Source organism: Pelmatolapia mariae, linkage group LG15, assembly GCF_036321145.2.
Source record: "Pelmatolapia mariae isolate MD_Pm_ZW linkage group LG15, Pm_UMD_F_2, whole genome shotgun sequence".
NCBI classification, from domain to species: domain Eukaryota; kingdom Metazoa; phylum Chordata; class Actinopteri; order Cichliformes; family Cichlidae; genus Pelmatolapia; species Pelmatolapia mariae.
In genome coordinates, this window is record NC_086240.1 from 14,520,674 (window position 1) to 14,535,011 (window position 14,338).

Consider the following 14,338-nt stretch of genomic DNA (forward strand, 5'->3'; position numbering starts at 1 on the left):
GGGCGGTTCACACAGAGAAACACCACGGGTCAGCTTTGCTGGTTGGAGGACAGGATGGTGGATCATAGAAATGTGATGACAAAGCTGAAAAATTATTTAGGAGGCAGACAAGAGATTGAAGATGCTGACATTTATTCAGGAAGACGTCATATGAAAAGCATGTGTTACTTGGATGGTGGTAAACGAGAAATGCACTGCAGGTATTAATGCAGTAGAAAATGTTATGAAAATATTGTGAGGCCAGGTTTTAGAAGCACACAGATAATTTTTCATTTAAAGTAAAAAAAAAAACATTTGTTATGAAAATAAAAGAGTTAAGAAATGAGCACATGTGCTACAAGAGTACAGAAGTTTAGTCTTTATCTACTCTTCCCTGAAAGCAGACAGTCCCTGAGGCCTTCAGAGAAGCAAAACAGAAGACACAAGGTCAGGTCATCTAGCTCCAACTCCACCTACCCTGACCTTTAAAGATCCGAGCAAAAACTGAGAGAGCTCAGCGAACAAAAACGACCCACTCTGAAAAAATCCCTCACTTTAAGAACTCTGGACGTTCCCTTGCATGCATCTGTCAGCACTTTGTGTTTGAAAACACAATAAAAGGCTTGAAAAGGGAAGAAAGGAGCAAAGTCTGACTGAATATTATGTTCTTATTTTTGAAGGCTTCTTTGTTTTTCTTCTTTCTTGCCCACCCAACATTTGTGGTTCAAATTTGTGACAACCTTAAACAGCGCTGTGGAAGAAAATGTAAAGTCTGCGAGTGTGGAAGTAGAGGCCACAGTTTTAATCAGTAAAGACCAAAGTATTTGTTGGGCACGCATTTTCACCCCATCGGCCCTGACAATAAAAATCAGGATGCGAGACTCAGCCGCATGCGAGTCTCGCTGCATGCCTGTGTGCGAGAAACCACAACGACAGCAGAACTTGTGTTTCCTATGAAACGTGTGTATAAAAATGTGAAAGTTCATGTCGTTTCTGAAGAAAAGGGGATAGGCAACAAAGCAAAATATATATGCATGTTTGTCTACATATTACTTGAGTCTTGGATGCACTTTTTTAGGTAAAAGCAGTACAAAGAGAAGAGGGTAGAGGGGTAAGGAACAAAGGTGGTTTTTGAAAAAGGAGTTAAACTCAGCGACTGAGACGTTTGCTCAAGATTTTCCTCTCTTCCCTTCCAGAAGCTAAAGAAACTATCCTGTGTGAGTTCCATCTTTTTTTTACGACTCGTAGATGAGGGAAATACTTTTTGGCATACTCAAACTTTTACAGAGCAAAAGTAGGCCACATTTAGAGTCATCCTCTCATAAATTTGGAGACTTCTGTTTTTAAAGGCTGGCAATGTCAACGTCACAAATGAGACCAATCCTGTTTGTGTGCTTATACTTTTTGCTCTGATGAATCCAAATCCTCCTTGCTTTAGTACATAATCTGTTACAAAAACCCTGTAAGTCTGCTGTTGAAGTTATAGTCCATGCAACAGTACATTAGACTCATGCTACACCAGTGGGTAATAACCCACTGATGCACTTTCAGAGTTCAAATCAAATGACAAATGACAATTCCATTTTTACTGATCTGTTGAGTAACTCTTTCAGTTGGCAAATTCTGATCTGAAAAATGGCTAATTCAGAAAAACCCAAAACTTTTCCTGATTCTAGTCTCAGCGGCGAGTCTGGTCAATGTGTGCTTGAAATCATAATGTCCACTGAAAACTGGTTCAGGTCTCTACATATGAGACAGCTGCCAGGAAAAGGATGATATATCTCGAATGTGACATTCCCACCGGCAAAGTGGTCAGTCTTACTCAATGAGACAAGGAGGGGAGACATTTTTATATGATAAAGCAGCTGGAAGACATTTGTACAGAAACTACATCAGCCTTTTTTTTTTAATGTACTTTAAACTTTGTAGATAAATGCTTATAATTCAAAATTGTAAATGTTTCACAGCCTTGTCTGCATTCTCTTATGCATTAACTTCAAGCACTTAACTATCAAGCATCTCTAAATATATATATATATATACAGTTCTGTGTATATTTCTGTATATTTCATTTGTGAAATAGGAAATGAGTGCAATTTTATTGCATATAAAGCAAGAACAGAGTTGGTACATATCAATTCTATTAAAAGTTCATATTTGGTGTGATCACCTTTAGTCTTAAAAGTGGTCTGAACTCTCTTCGCCATGTTTTCTTGTCATTTCTTTAGTCTTCAGGAAAAGTTCTCCAGACTTTTTGAAGGAAAGCTCTTCTTTGGATGCTGGCTGCCTTTTGTTCTGTTCTCTGTCAGGATCATTCTACAATGCTTCAATAATGTGCTCTGGGGAGGCCAATGCATGACTGATAGTGATTCATTGTGTGTTTTTCTATCCAGCTATGCTTTTACTATATTGGTAGTGTGTTTGGGATCATTGTCATCCTGAAAATGAAGCCATTGCCAATCAGATGCTTTCCAGGTGGTAGTGCATGGTGGATCAAAATCTGTTGATACTTTTCTGCATTTATAATTCCATCAGTCTTGACAAGATCTCCAACACCACTGGCTGAATTGAAGCTCCAACCATGGTAGACCCTCCACTGTGTTTTACAGATGGCTGTAGACACTTACTGTTGTACAGGTCTTGATTCTTGTGTAATTTGGATTTCCTCAGTCTTTTCTCCCCATGAAAAGCCACCCTTCCACTGAGATCATTTCTGATGAAATTTCCGTCAACAGCAAGTGGCTTTGTTTTGTTTTTTTGCCCCTACTCACATGAATTTCAGGTAGTAGTCATCATCTTGTCCAGTTTTCATTGAACCGAAACACACAAAGATTTGGCTCTTTGTAAATTAGTTTGCACAGTCCTGTATACACAGCAGGAGCCTAAGCACAAATGTTAAGGGAACACTGCCCTCTTCTGGCAACATTGTAAATAGCAGCATTATGACCAGATGTAGGCATAAAACCTAAGATTTTTCAGCTTGACAGAATCGTGAGGTTTATATGACCCTTGTTAAGAAATCAAGGTACTTAATGTCTCCCCATTTAAGTGCTTATTATACATTTTCTGCCTGGATTTAAATCTTGATTGGACTGAACTCATCTTGGGTGAAACTCTAAAGTGCTAGACAGGAGAGGAAAATAATAATAATAACCCAATGCTGACATCCATCTTTTAACACCAATTGAGCTAAAACGCATTTGAAAACATGAGCTTCAGTGACCAGTATTCAACACCGCCCTATAATGGGGCCATGAGGATTTCAACTAAATAAAGTTTAGAACTGCATTTTTAACTCCAGCTTCTCTCATAGCTTAGAGGGAAAAAGGTGAAATTTTAGAATCTTACAAGTAATGAAACAAGAAAGAAGAAGAATCAAGCTTTTACAACTGTTTTATTACAATTTCTGCTTTATTATCATACAGCAAATACAAGGACTACAATAACATTGTCTGATTTTGGTGTGGCTTAACCTGACTGAGACAGCTATCTGAATATGCACTTGTGTTATCTTACACCTAGTGTGCCACTCATAAGTTGTGAGAATGGCAAAAGCCAGCTTTGATGTTAAAGTTGTCCATTATTGTGCGCTTTCAAAATTACTGGCGGTTAGGACAGACCAGAGATAAACAGTACTTGCCCGCTAGCTTCAGCTTTTCCACGTACAATATATGTACCAAAAAAACAAAACCCAAAATTATTTTAAAGTCAGTTTAAATGCCAGTTACCTTCTGAAGGTTTGAACTGTCATAAGTCTGATTTTTAAAATTCTGATTCAATGCAGGCAACTGCCGTTTGATCCAAGGCTTAGTGGTTGCTGTGCATCCGCTTCTACTTTTTGGCCATCTGAAGACGCTCACTCACGTTCTCCCAGTTGACTACACTCCAGATAGCTTTCACATAGTCAGGTCGCACATTCTTGTATTGAAGGTAGTAAGCATGCTCCCATACATCAATACCAAGGAGGGGAATGAGACCTAAGTGCCAAAAACAATAAGGAAAAAATAAATACAAAAAGGCCATGTTGTAGTTAGAAGGTCAAGTCGCATTTATTCAATTTAGTTTTATTTATATAGCACCAAATCACAAAAAGTCCAACTGACCTGTTGTCCCCTGCAAAGGATCCTGGTTAGCACAAGCAGCAATGCGAAGTCTTCCACTGTCCTTGTCAAAGCCAAGCCACCCCCAGCCTGAGCCCTGCACAGCCACCGTAACAGCAGACATCTTCTCTTTCATCTTCTGAAAGGAGCCAAAGTCCCGTTTGATTGCCTCCATTAGCTCTCCTACAAAGTGGTCAAACAGATGTATATGTTTCAGTGAAATGGCACAACACAAATGTCTTGGCTGGAGTGTTTTCAGTGAAAGAAATGTTGCACTCATCCAAGTGATGATAGAATTCGGTGACTGCAACCATTCCCCCAACTCTGAATAGTACTCATGGCCACAGATCAAATTTCATGACAATTTCCATATTAACAAACCTGAGCTTTAAGCCAATTATTAGTAAATGGTGCAATTTTCAGTCGTTATGTAACACTAAAAATTCTGCAACCATATTAATCAACTTTTTAGCACGTCATAAAATGGAGTTGCAAATTCAATAAGAGTCAGCATGTCTCAGAGAAAAACTAAGTGATCTGATTAAAGACAGACAAGAAGATATGTTAACTGGCTATGAATAGTCTTAGTCTGGTCATATACCATTTCATACCACTAGGGGGAAGGAAACTATAATCCTTGACAAACAAGCAAGCTACCAAGTTGTTCAGGCAACTCTGCTAGTTAACAGTTACATAAATACTCATGTATCTAACAGAAACATTTTGTGGTCTCCTGTTGGTTTTAAGTTCATTATCCACTCCCGAGTAGAAAACAAATAAACAAACAAAAAAAAAAAAAAACCCTGTTTCAATTTTTGTAAATTCTGTGGATTTCTGTCTTACCTTGTGGTTCGCCTCCACCATTTGGAGAGAGATTTGTCCAGAAGATGGTGTGGTTAATGTGGCCGCCTCCATTAAACTTGAGAGCAGGCTGGAGAGCAACCTGTGTTGTCACGTCTCCTAAAAATCCAAGTCAAATATACACAACATACAGCTTCTGTCAAACTCTTACACATTTATGTTTTGGGGAAAAATCTTTAAGGAAAAAACTGTAACGTACATATCAGAATCTTAATAACAACTTCATACAGATAACTACTTTTAAAGTCTTCATTTTCAATTCGAGTTCAAGCGAAGTGAAATATCATGCGACTCTGCCCATACCCTTTGCAAGTGCCTCCTGATACTTCTCTTCTGTAACATTTAGGTTGTTGACATATGTAGCATGGTGCTTGCTGTGGTGCAGCTGCATGATCTCTGCACTGACGTAGGGCTCCAGGGCACCATAGTCGTATGTCAGGTCAGGGAGAGTATGCTTCTGCCTCGATGCAGCTACCTTGCTAATAGTGTGGCTGAGGCTGGCTGCACACCTGAAAAGAAATAATGAATCAATACAGCATGAAATAAGGCATGACATCAGCAAGAAAACTGTTATTCAGTTATTTAGGGATACATTCCAACAGAAATTGAGATATACCAAACAGAACTACTTTTAAACTTTAGTTTCCTAATCAACGAGTAATTTGCTAAGGAGCAATTGACAAGGCTGTGCAACTAAGCCGTACCAAATTACTGCCCTGCAGGGTATCAGAGGTAGGATTTTCAGTTAGTTTTAGCTTACTTAAGCAACTGACCTAAATGACTGTTGTTGATACTGGATTTATGCAGCTCTTGAAGCACAGCCATCTACATATTAGTTCACTGAACACATGATACTGGCTCAATATTAAGACATTCGGTTCATAACTTCATGCACGAGCTCATAACAGCATGATTACGCGTTTAATAAACAAACACCTGTATTTAGTGCGCCATAAGCTAACCTAGCTGAGCTGCCAGTTAGCATTTCGGTTAGCTAACTGCTAGCTCTCAATAAGCAACTGTCACGTTCAAGAACAACTGCTGCTAGCAGAAGTCAAGCGCCCCCATTCCGTATGCACTTTGAGCGCAGTACACGCACCAAATGCTCAACAATGTGACAACAATCTTACCTACGTATTTGTCCAGCTCTGCAAAGCATGTTCCTAATGCTGTTCAATAGACAGAATGAAGGAATACACACGCTGATTACAACTGCCCTTGAAATGTGCAATTTCAAGTTGACAGCGGAGGCGACCGTACCATTACATCTATGCTGTGGGGGTGTCCGGGAATTAGATAAACACAGGAGTCAACGGCTACATGTGACAACGATACACATTATTAGAGACACTTGGCAGATGAGAGAGATTGTATTAAAAACGCATCCCGATACTCTGGAATAATAATAAAAAAGCTCCTTACCTTCTGTATTATTTTGCAACTCCTCCCTCTAGTAAGTTTTCGTGGTTTTAAAAAAGTGCATTATATCACTGTTATGAAAAAAATACATTTTTTATTCTAATCTGTTTAATTTATTGTAAATCTGTTCACTCTGTTTATTTATTGCAAAACAAAGCATATATTTAAAGGAGTAGTTCTTAATACTGTCTACAAGCATAATTAAAAAAATAAAAAACTAACAGCAGAGAGTCACGTGAACGTTCCCCCCACAACAGTGGAGGCAATGGCGGAGATCGTCTATATAAAGACAAATGGCGCACTAAGAAGCAAACAACGCTTGCTTAAAAGGGAAAACCCTCAGGGTTGAATTCGGAACACGTAATCACTTGTGGTGGACACTAAACTGAGAACAATTCTAGCATGCACCAGAAGTGTCAACTTCATGGAACAACAGGAAGTTTTTTCTGCAACTGAAATAAAAAAGAAAATATGGCTTATTATCTCACAATTTCGAGTTATTTTTGATTAAGTCTACATTTCAAGATCCTAAAAAGAACCACTTCTTTCTTCAGTAGCCGAAACAAGTTTCGGTACAACTCACAGTCGATGATGCACCAAAGACTAATGCCAAGGTACACTAAGGCTTTCTCTACTCTAGATTTATTTAATGAATTAATTCAAATAATTAGGTTTATGAAGACTCATAATAATTAAAAAATATTTCTTCAAACTGCTCCTACCAATAGTACAAAAGGGAGAGCTTTGTGCTGTGTATATATTTAAATACATTTGTTAACATAAATACATTAGTTAGTGAATTAAAAACATGCATTCATACAAACTAAGGCTAAAAATAATACAATAAAAATAGTAATGCGGGCATGAATTCATCAAAATCATATAAAAAATATCTACTGTTTACTGTTATTTGAGGGGTACATTGTATGATCTTAAAATCGCTGCGGAGTGAGAAGTCTCGCTCTTTGCCTCTATCTGTGCTAGAACTCTGCAGTAAGGCAAGTGCGACGCAGCGCCCAGCTACAGCCATTCTGTTTAGTCGACCGCGAGGAAGATGCTGTTGACCACGCCGAAGCGAGACGACTACAAATAACTTCCCCATAAATTTTAACCAAGTCGCAGGTTCTCGTTTCATAAAGAACCCCTGACGCCAAGAGGATCCAGAAACATCGAAAGAAACTGATCTGGTAAGTGATTTTTTTTTTGATGGCTGAAGGCCCGATATCTGCAACCCAGAGCCCGCTAGTTTCAGGAAAAGGAGTGCTAGGGAGGGAGTCATTTCCTTCACCGCCATTTTGTGATAACAAGGAGCGGAAAACAGAGCCAAGACTTGTATGCTGCCAGGCTGGACATAGGGAAATAGTGAAGCTCGGTACTGCTGTTTCGTTACGTGTAGTTAGTTTGCTAACGGAAACAGCTAAACCTTATTAGCAGCCCAGTGTTAACCTTGGTTAGCATATTTTCCATTTCTCGCGGTCCGTTGCTGCTGCTGCTTGTCACACGAGCTAACACAAGGCTCGGCTGCTCTTATAAACTGCTAATATTAACTTTGATTTGGTTTTGCGGGATAGTTAATGTGTTCCTCACACGCCATCAGGGTCATCTATTAGCTGAAAGGCACAGCTTTTGTACCGAGTTAGCAGAGTTGCTGTACATTGTACTGCGTGTTGATAGCCATCGCGTTAAAAGATGATGCAGTCCTTCAAGCACACGAGCCCAAGCTGTAATTACTGCTGATTTCCTGTCGCGTTTTTACTTACAGCGTTCACAATGACCAACGAGGAGCCTCTACCCAAGAAAGTGAGTTTCTTTTCTTATTCTATTGTACCCCTTGTAATTTGTTATGTGTCACGACCCTGCCCACCACCCTCCAAATATTCTAATGGGTTTCTTTATGTAACCAGTGCTTGGGTTTTCGTTCACACAGGTTCGCCTTAGTGAATCGGACATGAAGACTATGACCAGAGAAGAGTTGTGTGCAAGGTAGGTAACAGCTCTGCTATTGGTGATTAATAATGTGGTAGGGGGAATTTGGTGTTTTTGTTTTGGATGAGCAGCTAAAACATGTTCTGCCCATCACAGGTGGAAACAGCATGAAGCCTATGTCCAGGTCTTGGAGGCGAAATATGCGGAGCTATGTTGTAAGTACACCTGCTATAAGACACGGTTATGATTTAACCTTGTCAGCATCTCAACAATCACCATGTTTTTGCCTGGTGCTGCTGTATGTGGCAGTCAGTGAAAGGAATTTATCTGATATGTTTTGCATTTCTGCACCTCTTTTATCGTCTCAGCCAATGACGTTCCAGGGCTGAAGGAGTCGGAGGAAAAGCTCAAGCAGCAGCAGCAGGAGTCCGCGCGGAGGGAAAACATCTTGGTCATGCGACTTGCCACCAAGGAGCAGGAAATGCAAGAGTGCACAGTATGTATTTATTCCTCTAATTTTGATTACGTTTGACATGACTGAATAGAATTCAGTTTCTGTTTGTCCCACAGTTTGAGTACCTAATATATTTCTTATAGGAATATTGAGCCCTTCTAACATAACGTTTAAATTATCTTTTTTTTTTCATTAAGATTTCACAGATAAGAACATCATTAACTTTATGAATAAGTAATGATGTTACAGTTTGCTATTAAACATGTCAAAACTGAGTAATTATTATCCTATATTCTAAATTTAATAATACAAGTTTTCAAAGTACAAAATAATTTAACTTTTTTACTAAATTTAAATGAATTGAATAATTTGCAACACTCCAGCAGAGGGCTTTCCTAAGTAAACTGTCATGATCATGGAAAAGAGGCTAAAAGTAAATTATTTCAAGCCAAGGCATCCTTTGCTCTTGCCAGATTGACAGCTCAGTGGATCAAACAGCTGCTTTATGGTAGAACATGCCGTTCTTGAAGTGCAGCTGAGGTGAGCTCAACGCACAGGCTTTAAACTTAGAAACCCTGCAGTCACTTTGAAATGGAAAGCATGGGGACACAGTTTTCAACAGAAATGCCAGAATTTTAAGTTAAATGTGTTTGCAACACACACACACACAAAAAAAAAAAAACCCAACAAAAAATGGTTGATGTCATTATAACTTTGGCAGGTGAGTTTCATTTGTTTTGGACCAGTCTGATCTCCCCGGGCCTGGAAAGGCAGCTGTCAAATGATTGGAAGTAATTGTTCACTTGGAGATTTTGTCTTGAAAACTTTGTAGATGGTAGGTACCGAGTGTTGCTCTAAGGCAACGTGCTTAAATTGTTTGAGTCCACATCAAAAGTTGCCATCAGAAGATGGCGATTTCCAATTTTATACATTTTGTTTATTTTTTAAGAGGAAAAACACGGCTACTGGAGATCGGAGCCAAACCCAATAATTTTTTTCTAGAACCATGATAAAACACTTGTTTATCTGTTCCTGCCACTCACATGTGTTTGTTGTATCCTGCAGACGCAGATCCAGTACCTCAAGCAAGTCCAGCAGCCGAGCGTGGCCCAACTGCGGTCGTCCATGGTGGACCCATCCATCAACTTGTTTTTCCTCAAAATGAAGGCTGAACTGGAACAGACTAAAGACAAACTGGAGCAGGCCCAAAATGAACTGAGTGCCTGGAAATTTACACCTGATAGGTAAAGACAATCAAAATAATCCCCCTCAAAAAAACAAAACAAAACAGAAAGTCAAGACTTCCTCACGCCCCCCACCCTCACTCTCACTGCAGACATGCAGGAACAATGGTGGGGGGGAAGGCTGACAAAGTGCTGTACTCACCACGAGATTCAGACTTTACAGAAAGCCAGTCACTCCAAAAAAAACCAAACAAACCCCAAACTGTTTTTGTACTCTTGCACTGTGCCAGCTACATATCACATAACCTAAAGAGAAAAGACAGTATGGTCAGGTGACACTTGTGTTTCAGCTCTCTCCCCTCGAGTTCCCCTCACCGTCCAAGGGCCTGAAGGAGTCCGGACTGTTCCTGAAGAGGTGGTCACTCGCTTCCCGACGTGGATATGGCCTCCCTGCCCCCGCTGCTCAAACCAGACAGTTCGCTTATTAAATAGGGGGGTTATGGTGGAGGTAATATGGAGGTTGAGTCAGGCAGGGAGGATCCCTAGCCTAAAACGGCAATTGAACATTTTAAAGACGATACCCATACTTGGGTTAAAAAGACATTAACAGTGGAATAGACCACACAAAGACCTGCTTAGTCTGCCTGAGAAATGCAGAGACTGTTTGGACAGTCTAGATACATTCCAGTAATATGAGGAAAGTTTCTAGGATTTAAAAGTAAGACTTTGGGGGAAGAGCCACTAGAAATGACATTAAGACTGTGAGCGGAGCCAGATCCTCGGTCCACCAAGGACTATGGTTCAGGCATGAGGGTCCATTCGCCTGTGTCTTTGAGCATGGGCCTGCACACGGTAGAGTGTATTTACTTGTTTTATTTTGTGACTTGTTTATTTTTTATTGGCATTTAATTTGATTTTGTTTCTCTGAAACAAGCACTTACTGCAGTGTGTGTGAGCTAAGAAGCATGATTGGCCTTCCCTGAATACTTGTGTAAAAATATTCACATGGGATTTAATGCCGAATTAAGCTTTGCTTAATTTCTCCTACCAAAACACACTGCTGTAGGTGCACGGAGTCCTGTTTTCAATTTGTGACTAAAGATGTCTTCAAGAAGTCCTGTTATGAGTTTATGAGATTGTATTGATTGTATTTCTGTGTATTTTTGTGATTGACCAAACAATCTTTCCCTCAGCCATTTACACAAATAGATGATTATATTTTCCTTTCTCACCTGTGTAGCACAGCTCTTAGCACTGTTCACGCTGTGAATCCCTCATGGGGTCTGTTTTACTTTTTGTCTTTAAAAAAAAACAACAATTTTTACTCTGCTCTCACACTAAAGTGGGGATGAGATCTGAGCATCTTAAAGCACATTTCCTCCTGCAGAGGCAGTAATGGTTATAATGAGTAAGAATGGAGGAGAGTTCCAGTAAATGATACTGATGTAAATACATAATCATATATTAATTATAATTATAAATAACATTTGTTCTTGATCAGGGTTCTGAGGTACTTTGAAGCTACCATCATCACTTTGCTTACTTTAATATTATGTTACTATTTTAGTGTCTTCTGACTATATAACGTCTTTATTTATAGACCAAATGCATGGTGGTAAAAATGGTTTAAAGCATTACATGAAGTCAGTTATCTTTGGCTTCTTGATTAAAACCTTTTTAAAAGAACAACCACAATACCTACTAATGTAAAATGGTGTGCTGGACTGTTGCCCTGTTTCTTGACCTTTTGTAATGTTGAGAAAGCAGCACTTGAAGCTATTTGAGTTTACTGTTGAAGCACTTACTTTCTGTGTATTTCAAGTGGTTACAGAAAACCTGTGCCTGGTTTTGCAGTGCACATTTGCTTTTTGCTACTCACAGCTAAAGGTTGGTATTTCAAATGTCCTGGGTCACCCTAATATCACTCTGCTATGTTACATTTTTTTCATTGTGCTTGTTCCTCACACCCAGTGATGTAGCAAGATCATTTAAAATTGAAAGTTTGCTAGTGACCGAATCGATACTAAAATGCCTTTCTTCAACATACAGTTAAAGTGTAACACTGTTTTTGAGTTTCAGGAAAGTGGGGACCATTTTCAATACACATCATTCAACTTTTAATTTCACTTACAGAAAAAAGTCTGTTTTTTCCATGGATTTTTTGAAAGAACTAATTGATATGTGTTTGTACAGGACAGATTTGTGTCAGTGGGTTCCTGATGTTGTTTTGAAGTCTGAAAGATTTAATGACATTTGTGTTGTGGTTAGATCAGTTTACGGACAACCAGGTTGAAGAGTTTCTTTTGACCCTCGGCAAATTGCAAAGTGGGTCAGATCAGTGGGACCTCTTTGCCTGTTGTTTGTCTCCTGGTTCACCGTGTGATGTGAGACTTGTTTCCCTTACAGCCAAACAGGGAAGAAACTGATGGCCAAGTGTCGAATGCTGATTCAGGAAAACCAGGAGCTGGGTCGGCAGCTGTCCCAGGGACGCATTGCCCAATTGGAGGCTGAGCTGGCCCTCCAGAAGAAGTACAGCGAGGAGCTTAAGAGCAGCCAAGACGGTGAGAACATTGCATCTATACCCAACAGCCTGGCCAACTCTGACCGTATCTTATATTTGCACCATTAATCTTCTGACATTTGTGTTCATTTCTAACTTTGTTCTTTGTCTGTTCCTGAATTGCCACTCCCAGAGTTGAATGACTTTATCATCCAGCTAGATGAGGAGGTGGAGGGGATGCAGAGCACCATCCTCGTCCTGCAGCAGCAGCTGAAAGACACCCGTCAGCAGCTCTCCCAGTCTCAGGGGTCTTCAGCTGGAGCAGGACCCAGTAGGACTTCACCCACTGCCTCCAGCTCCTGTGCGGAACAATCCGCTCAGCCCGAGCAGGCCGGCGCACCCTCTGAACCAATGGGCAAAGACTACGGAAGGGTCTCCAATGGTCCAAGCAATGGCAGCTCATCCCAGAGGAGCGAGACCACTACACCCAGCCTGTACCGAGAGGTCAGCAGCACAGAGGAAGACTTTCCCATGTCCCCCATGGTTTCAAGCCCTGGTGAAGCTGAGACCAAACTCTCCAACCACTCAGAGGAAGTGACAGGGAGTCAGACTGCTGGTGGCAGAGTTGGAGGACCTGTGGGTTTCGGTAGCCAGCTGAGTGCGGGGTACGAGAGCGTGGACTCTCCGACAGGCAGCGAGACATCATTGACTCAGCACTCGAATGACACAGACTCCACCACCGACCCCCATGAGGACAAGGCTGCCCTGGTGACCAAGGGCAGCAGGACTGCTGGGTCACGGCACGCTCAGAACGGCCTGGACACCGGCACAAGCGATGGTGCAGTTTTGTAATGTACTTTGACATGTATTATCTGTTTGTTTGTTTTTCTTTGTTTTTTTTTTTATACCGTATACAGACATGGCAACAAATGCATAGTCTTTAACACAGCACTGCTGTCCAAGATGTTTTGTTTTCACCCTTCTCTCCCTGCCCATTGTGATGCCTCTGTCACATTTGTGTTGCTACACGGGGATATAACAGGAATGGTTTAATGTTAGATTTAAATTGCGTGGATGTTTGATTCTGATGTTTATTTGAGCACGTCTAGGCTGTTCTTGTTTTAGCTCTTGACACTGAAATCAGGCATCTGGTGTAAGTCATTGTCAAAAGTCAGTAAAATCACTGAATTACAGTAGCTTCGCTATATTCAAGGTCATTTTTAGATGTTGACCTGTGTTTTCTTTTTTTTTTTTTTTTTTTTTTCTTTTTTTTAGTGCAATTTTAATTTTTCATTGGCAAAAAAAAAAACATTCGGTTAAAAAAAATTCTGTTGAAATGTGAGTAGTTCATATGCGATGTTCATATTATTCTGACTTCAGTCCTTTTCATGTACTGACCAAATACCAATAAAGATTTTTAATACTATGGTGTGAAACCCATTATTAACTAAATTAAATGTGGAAACTCATTATTTCATATAGCCTTATAATCGGATGAGTCAGAGGAGACATAAACATGTAAAAGGACTTGTGTAATTTATCTCAACCTGTGACAAAGCAGCATTTTCCCATGACTTGTGTTATTACCACAAAACAAAGGTTTTTGAGCTTGAAAAATTTTAAGCAGCACTTTTTAAAAATGTTTAAGAACCAATAAAACTCATTATGTGCCTTATGAAAATAAGATTAAAAACTGTTATACAACGTAGATTTCAGGCATCCATTGGTTAAATTTGGGTCATGTTAAGAAGTAGAAAAAGCTAAAACATGGGGTGTTAAAGTGCTTATAAATTTAAGTGCAAGCTTAACATGGCAATAATCCAATGGACTGTAAATATAAATAAAATATTAAATAGACTCCACAAAACATCCAAGGTGGATAAAGGTATTTTTAATGAATAAACATTTATCCTCC

General features: G+C 39.8%; 2 protein-coding genes across 2 annotated transcripts; one reads left to right on the plus strand and one right to left on the minus strand.

Moving 5' to 3' along the window:
- Positions 1-3,354: 3,354 nt before the first annotated feature.
- Positions 3,355-6,205, minus strand: sod2 (superoxide dismutase 2, mitochondrial). Its single transcript, XM_063494819.1, has 5 exons — positions 6,071-6,205; positions 5,244-5,449; positions 4,923-5,039; positions 4,083-4,262; positions 3,355-3,956 (listed from the first exon to the last, which is right to left on the minus strand). The coding sequence occupies exons 1-5, from the start codon at positions 6,097-6,099 to the stop codon at positions 3,811-3,813; spliced, it is 678 nt and encodes a 225-aa protein (XP_063350889.1). The 5' UTR covers positions 6,100-6,205; the 3' UTR covers positions 3,355-3,810.
- A 1,147-nt stretch (positions 6,206-7,352) lies between these two features.
- wtap (WT1 associated protein) lies at positions 7,353-13,831 on the plus strand. Its single transcript, XM_063494818.1, has 8 exons — positions 7,353-7,546; positions 8,122-8,159; positions 8,287-8,342; positions 8,442-8,500; positions 8,654-8,781; positions 9,805-9,983; positions 12,330-12,484; positions 12,617-13,831. The coding sequence occupies exons 2-8, from the start codon at positions 8,130-8,132 to the stop codon at positions 13,273-13,275; spliced, it is 1,266 nt and encodes a 421-aa protein (XP_063350888.1). The 5' UTR covers positions 7,353-7,546; positions 8,122-8,129; the 3' UTR covers positions 13,276-13,831.
- Positions 13,832-14,338: the final 507 nt, after the last annotated feature.

What these genes read in the sequence shown, in the direction of transcription:
- sod2 (XM_063494819.1), bottom strand. Translation starts at nt 6,099, where the DNA reads ATGCTTTGCAGAGCTGGACAAATACGTAG. An exon ending in TGGTGGAGGCGAACCACAAG is followed by an intron (nt 4,263 to 4,922) that starts GTAAGACAGAAA and finishes ACCACTTTGTAG; the next exon opens with GAGAGCTAATGGAGGCAATC. An exon ending in TCCTTTGCAGGGGACAACAG is followed by an intron (nt 3,957 to 4,082) that starts GTCAGTTGGACT and finishes TTTGGCACTTAG; the next exon opens with GTCTCATTCCCCTCCTTGGT.
- wtap (XM_063494818.1), top strand. Translation starts at nt 8,130, where the DNA reads ATGACCAACGAGGAGCCTCTACCCAAGAAA. An exon ending in AGGAGCCTCTACCCAAGAAA is followed by an intron (nt 8,160 to 8,286) that starts GTGAGTTTCTTT and finishes TCGTTCACACAG; the next exon opens with GTTCGCCTTAGTGAATCGGA. An exon ending in AGAGAAGAGTTGTGTGCAAG is followed by an intron (nt 8,343 to 8,441) that starts GTAGGTAACAGC and finishes TGCCCATCACAG; the next exon opens with GTGGAAACAGCATGAAGCCT.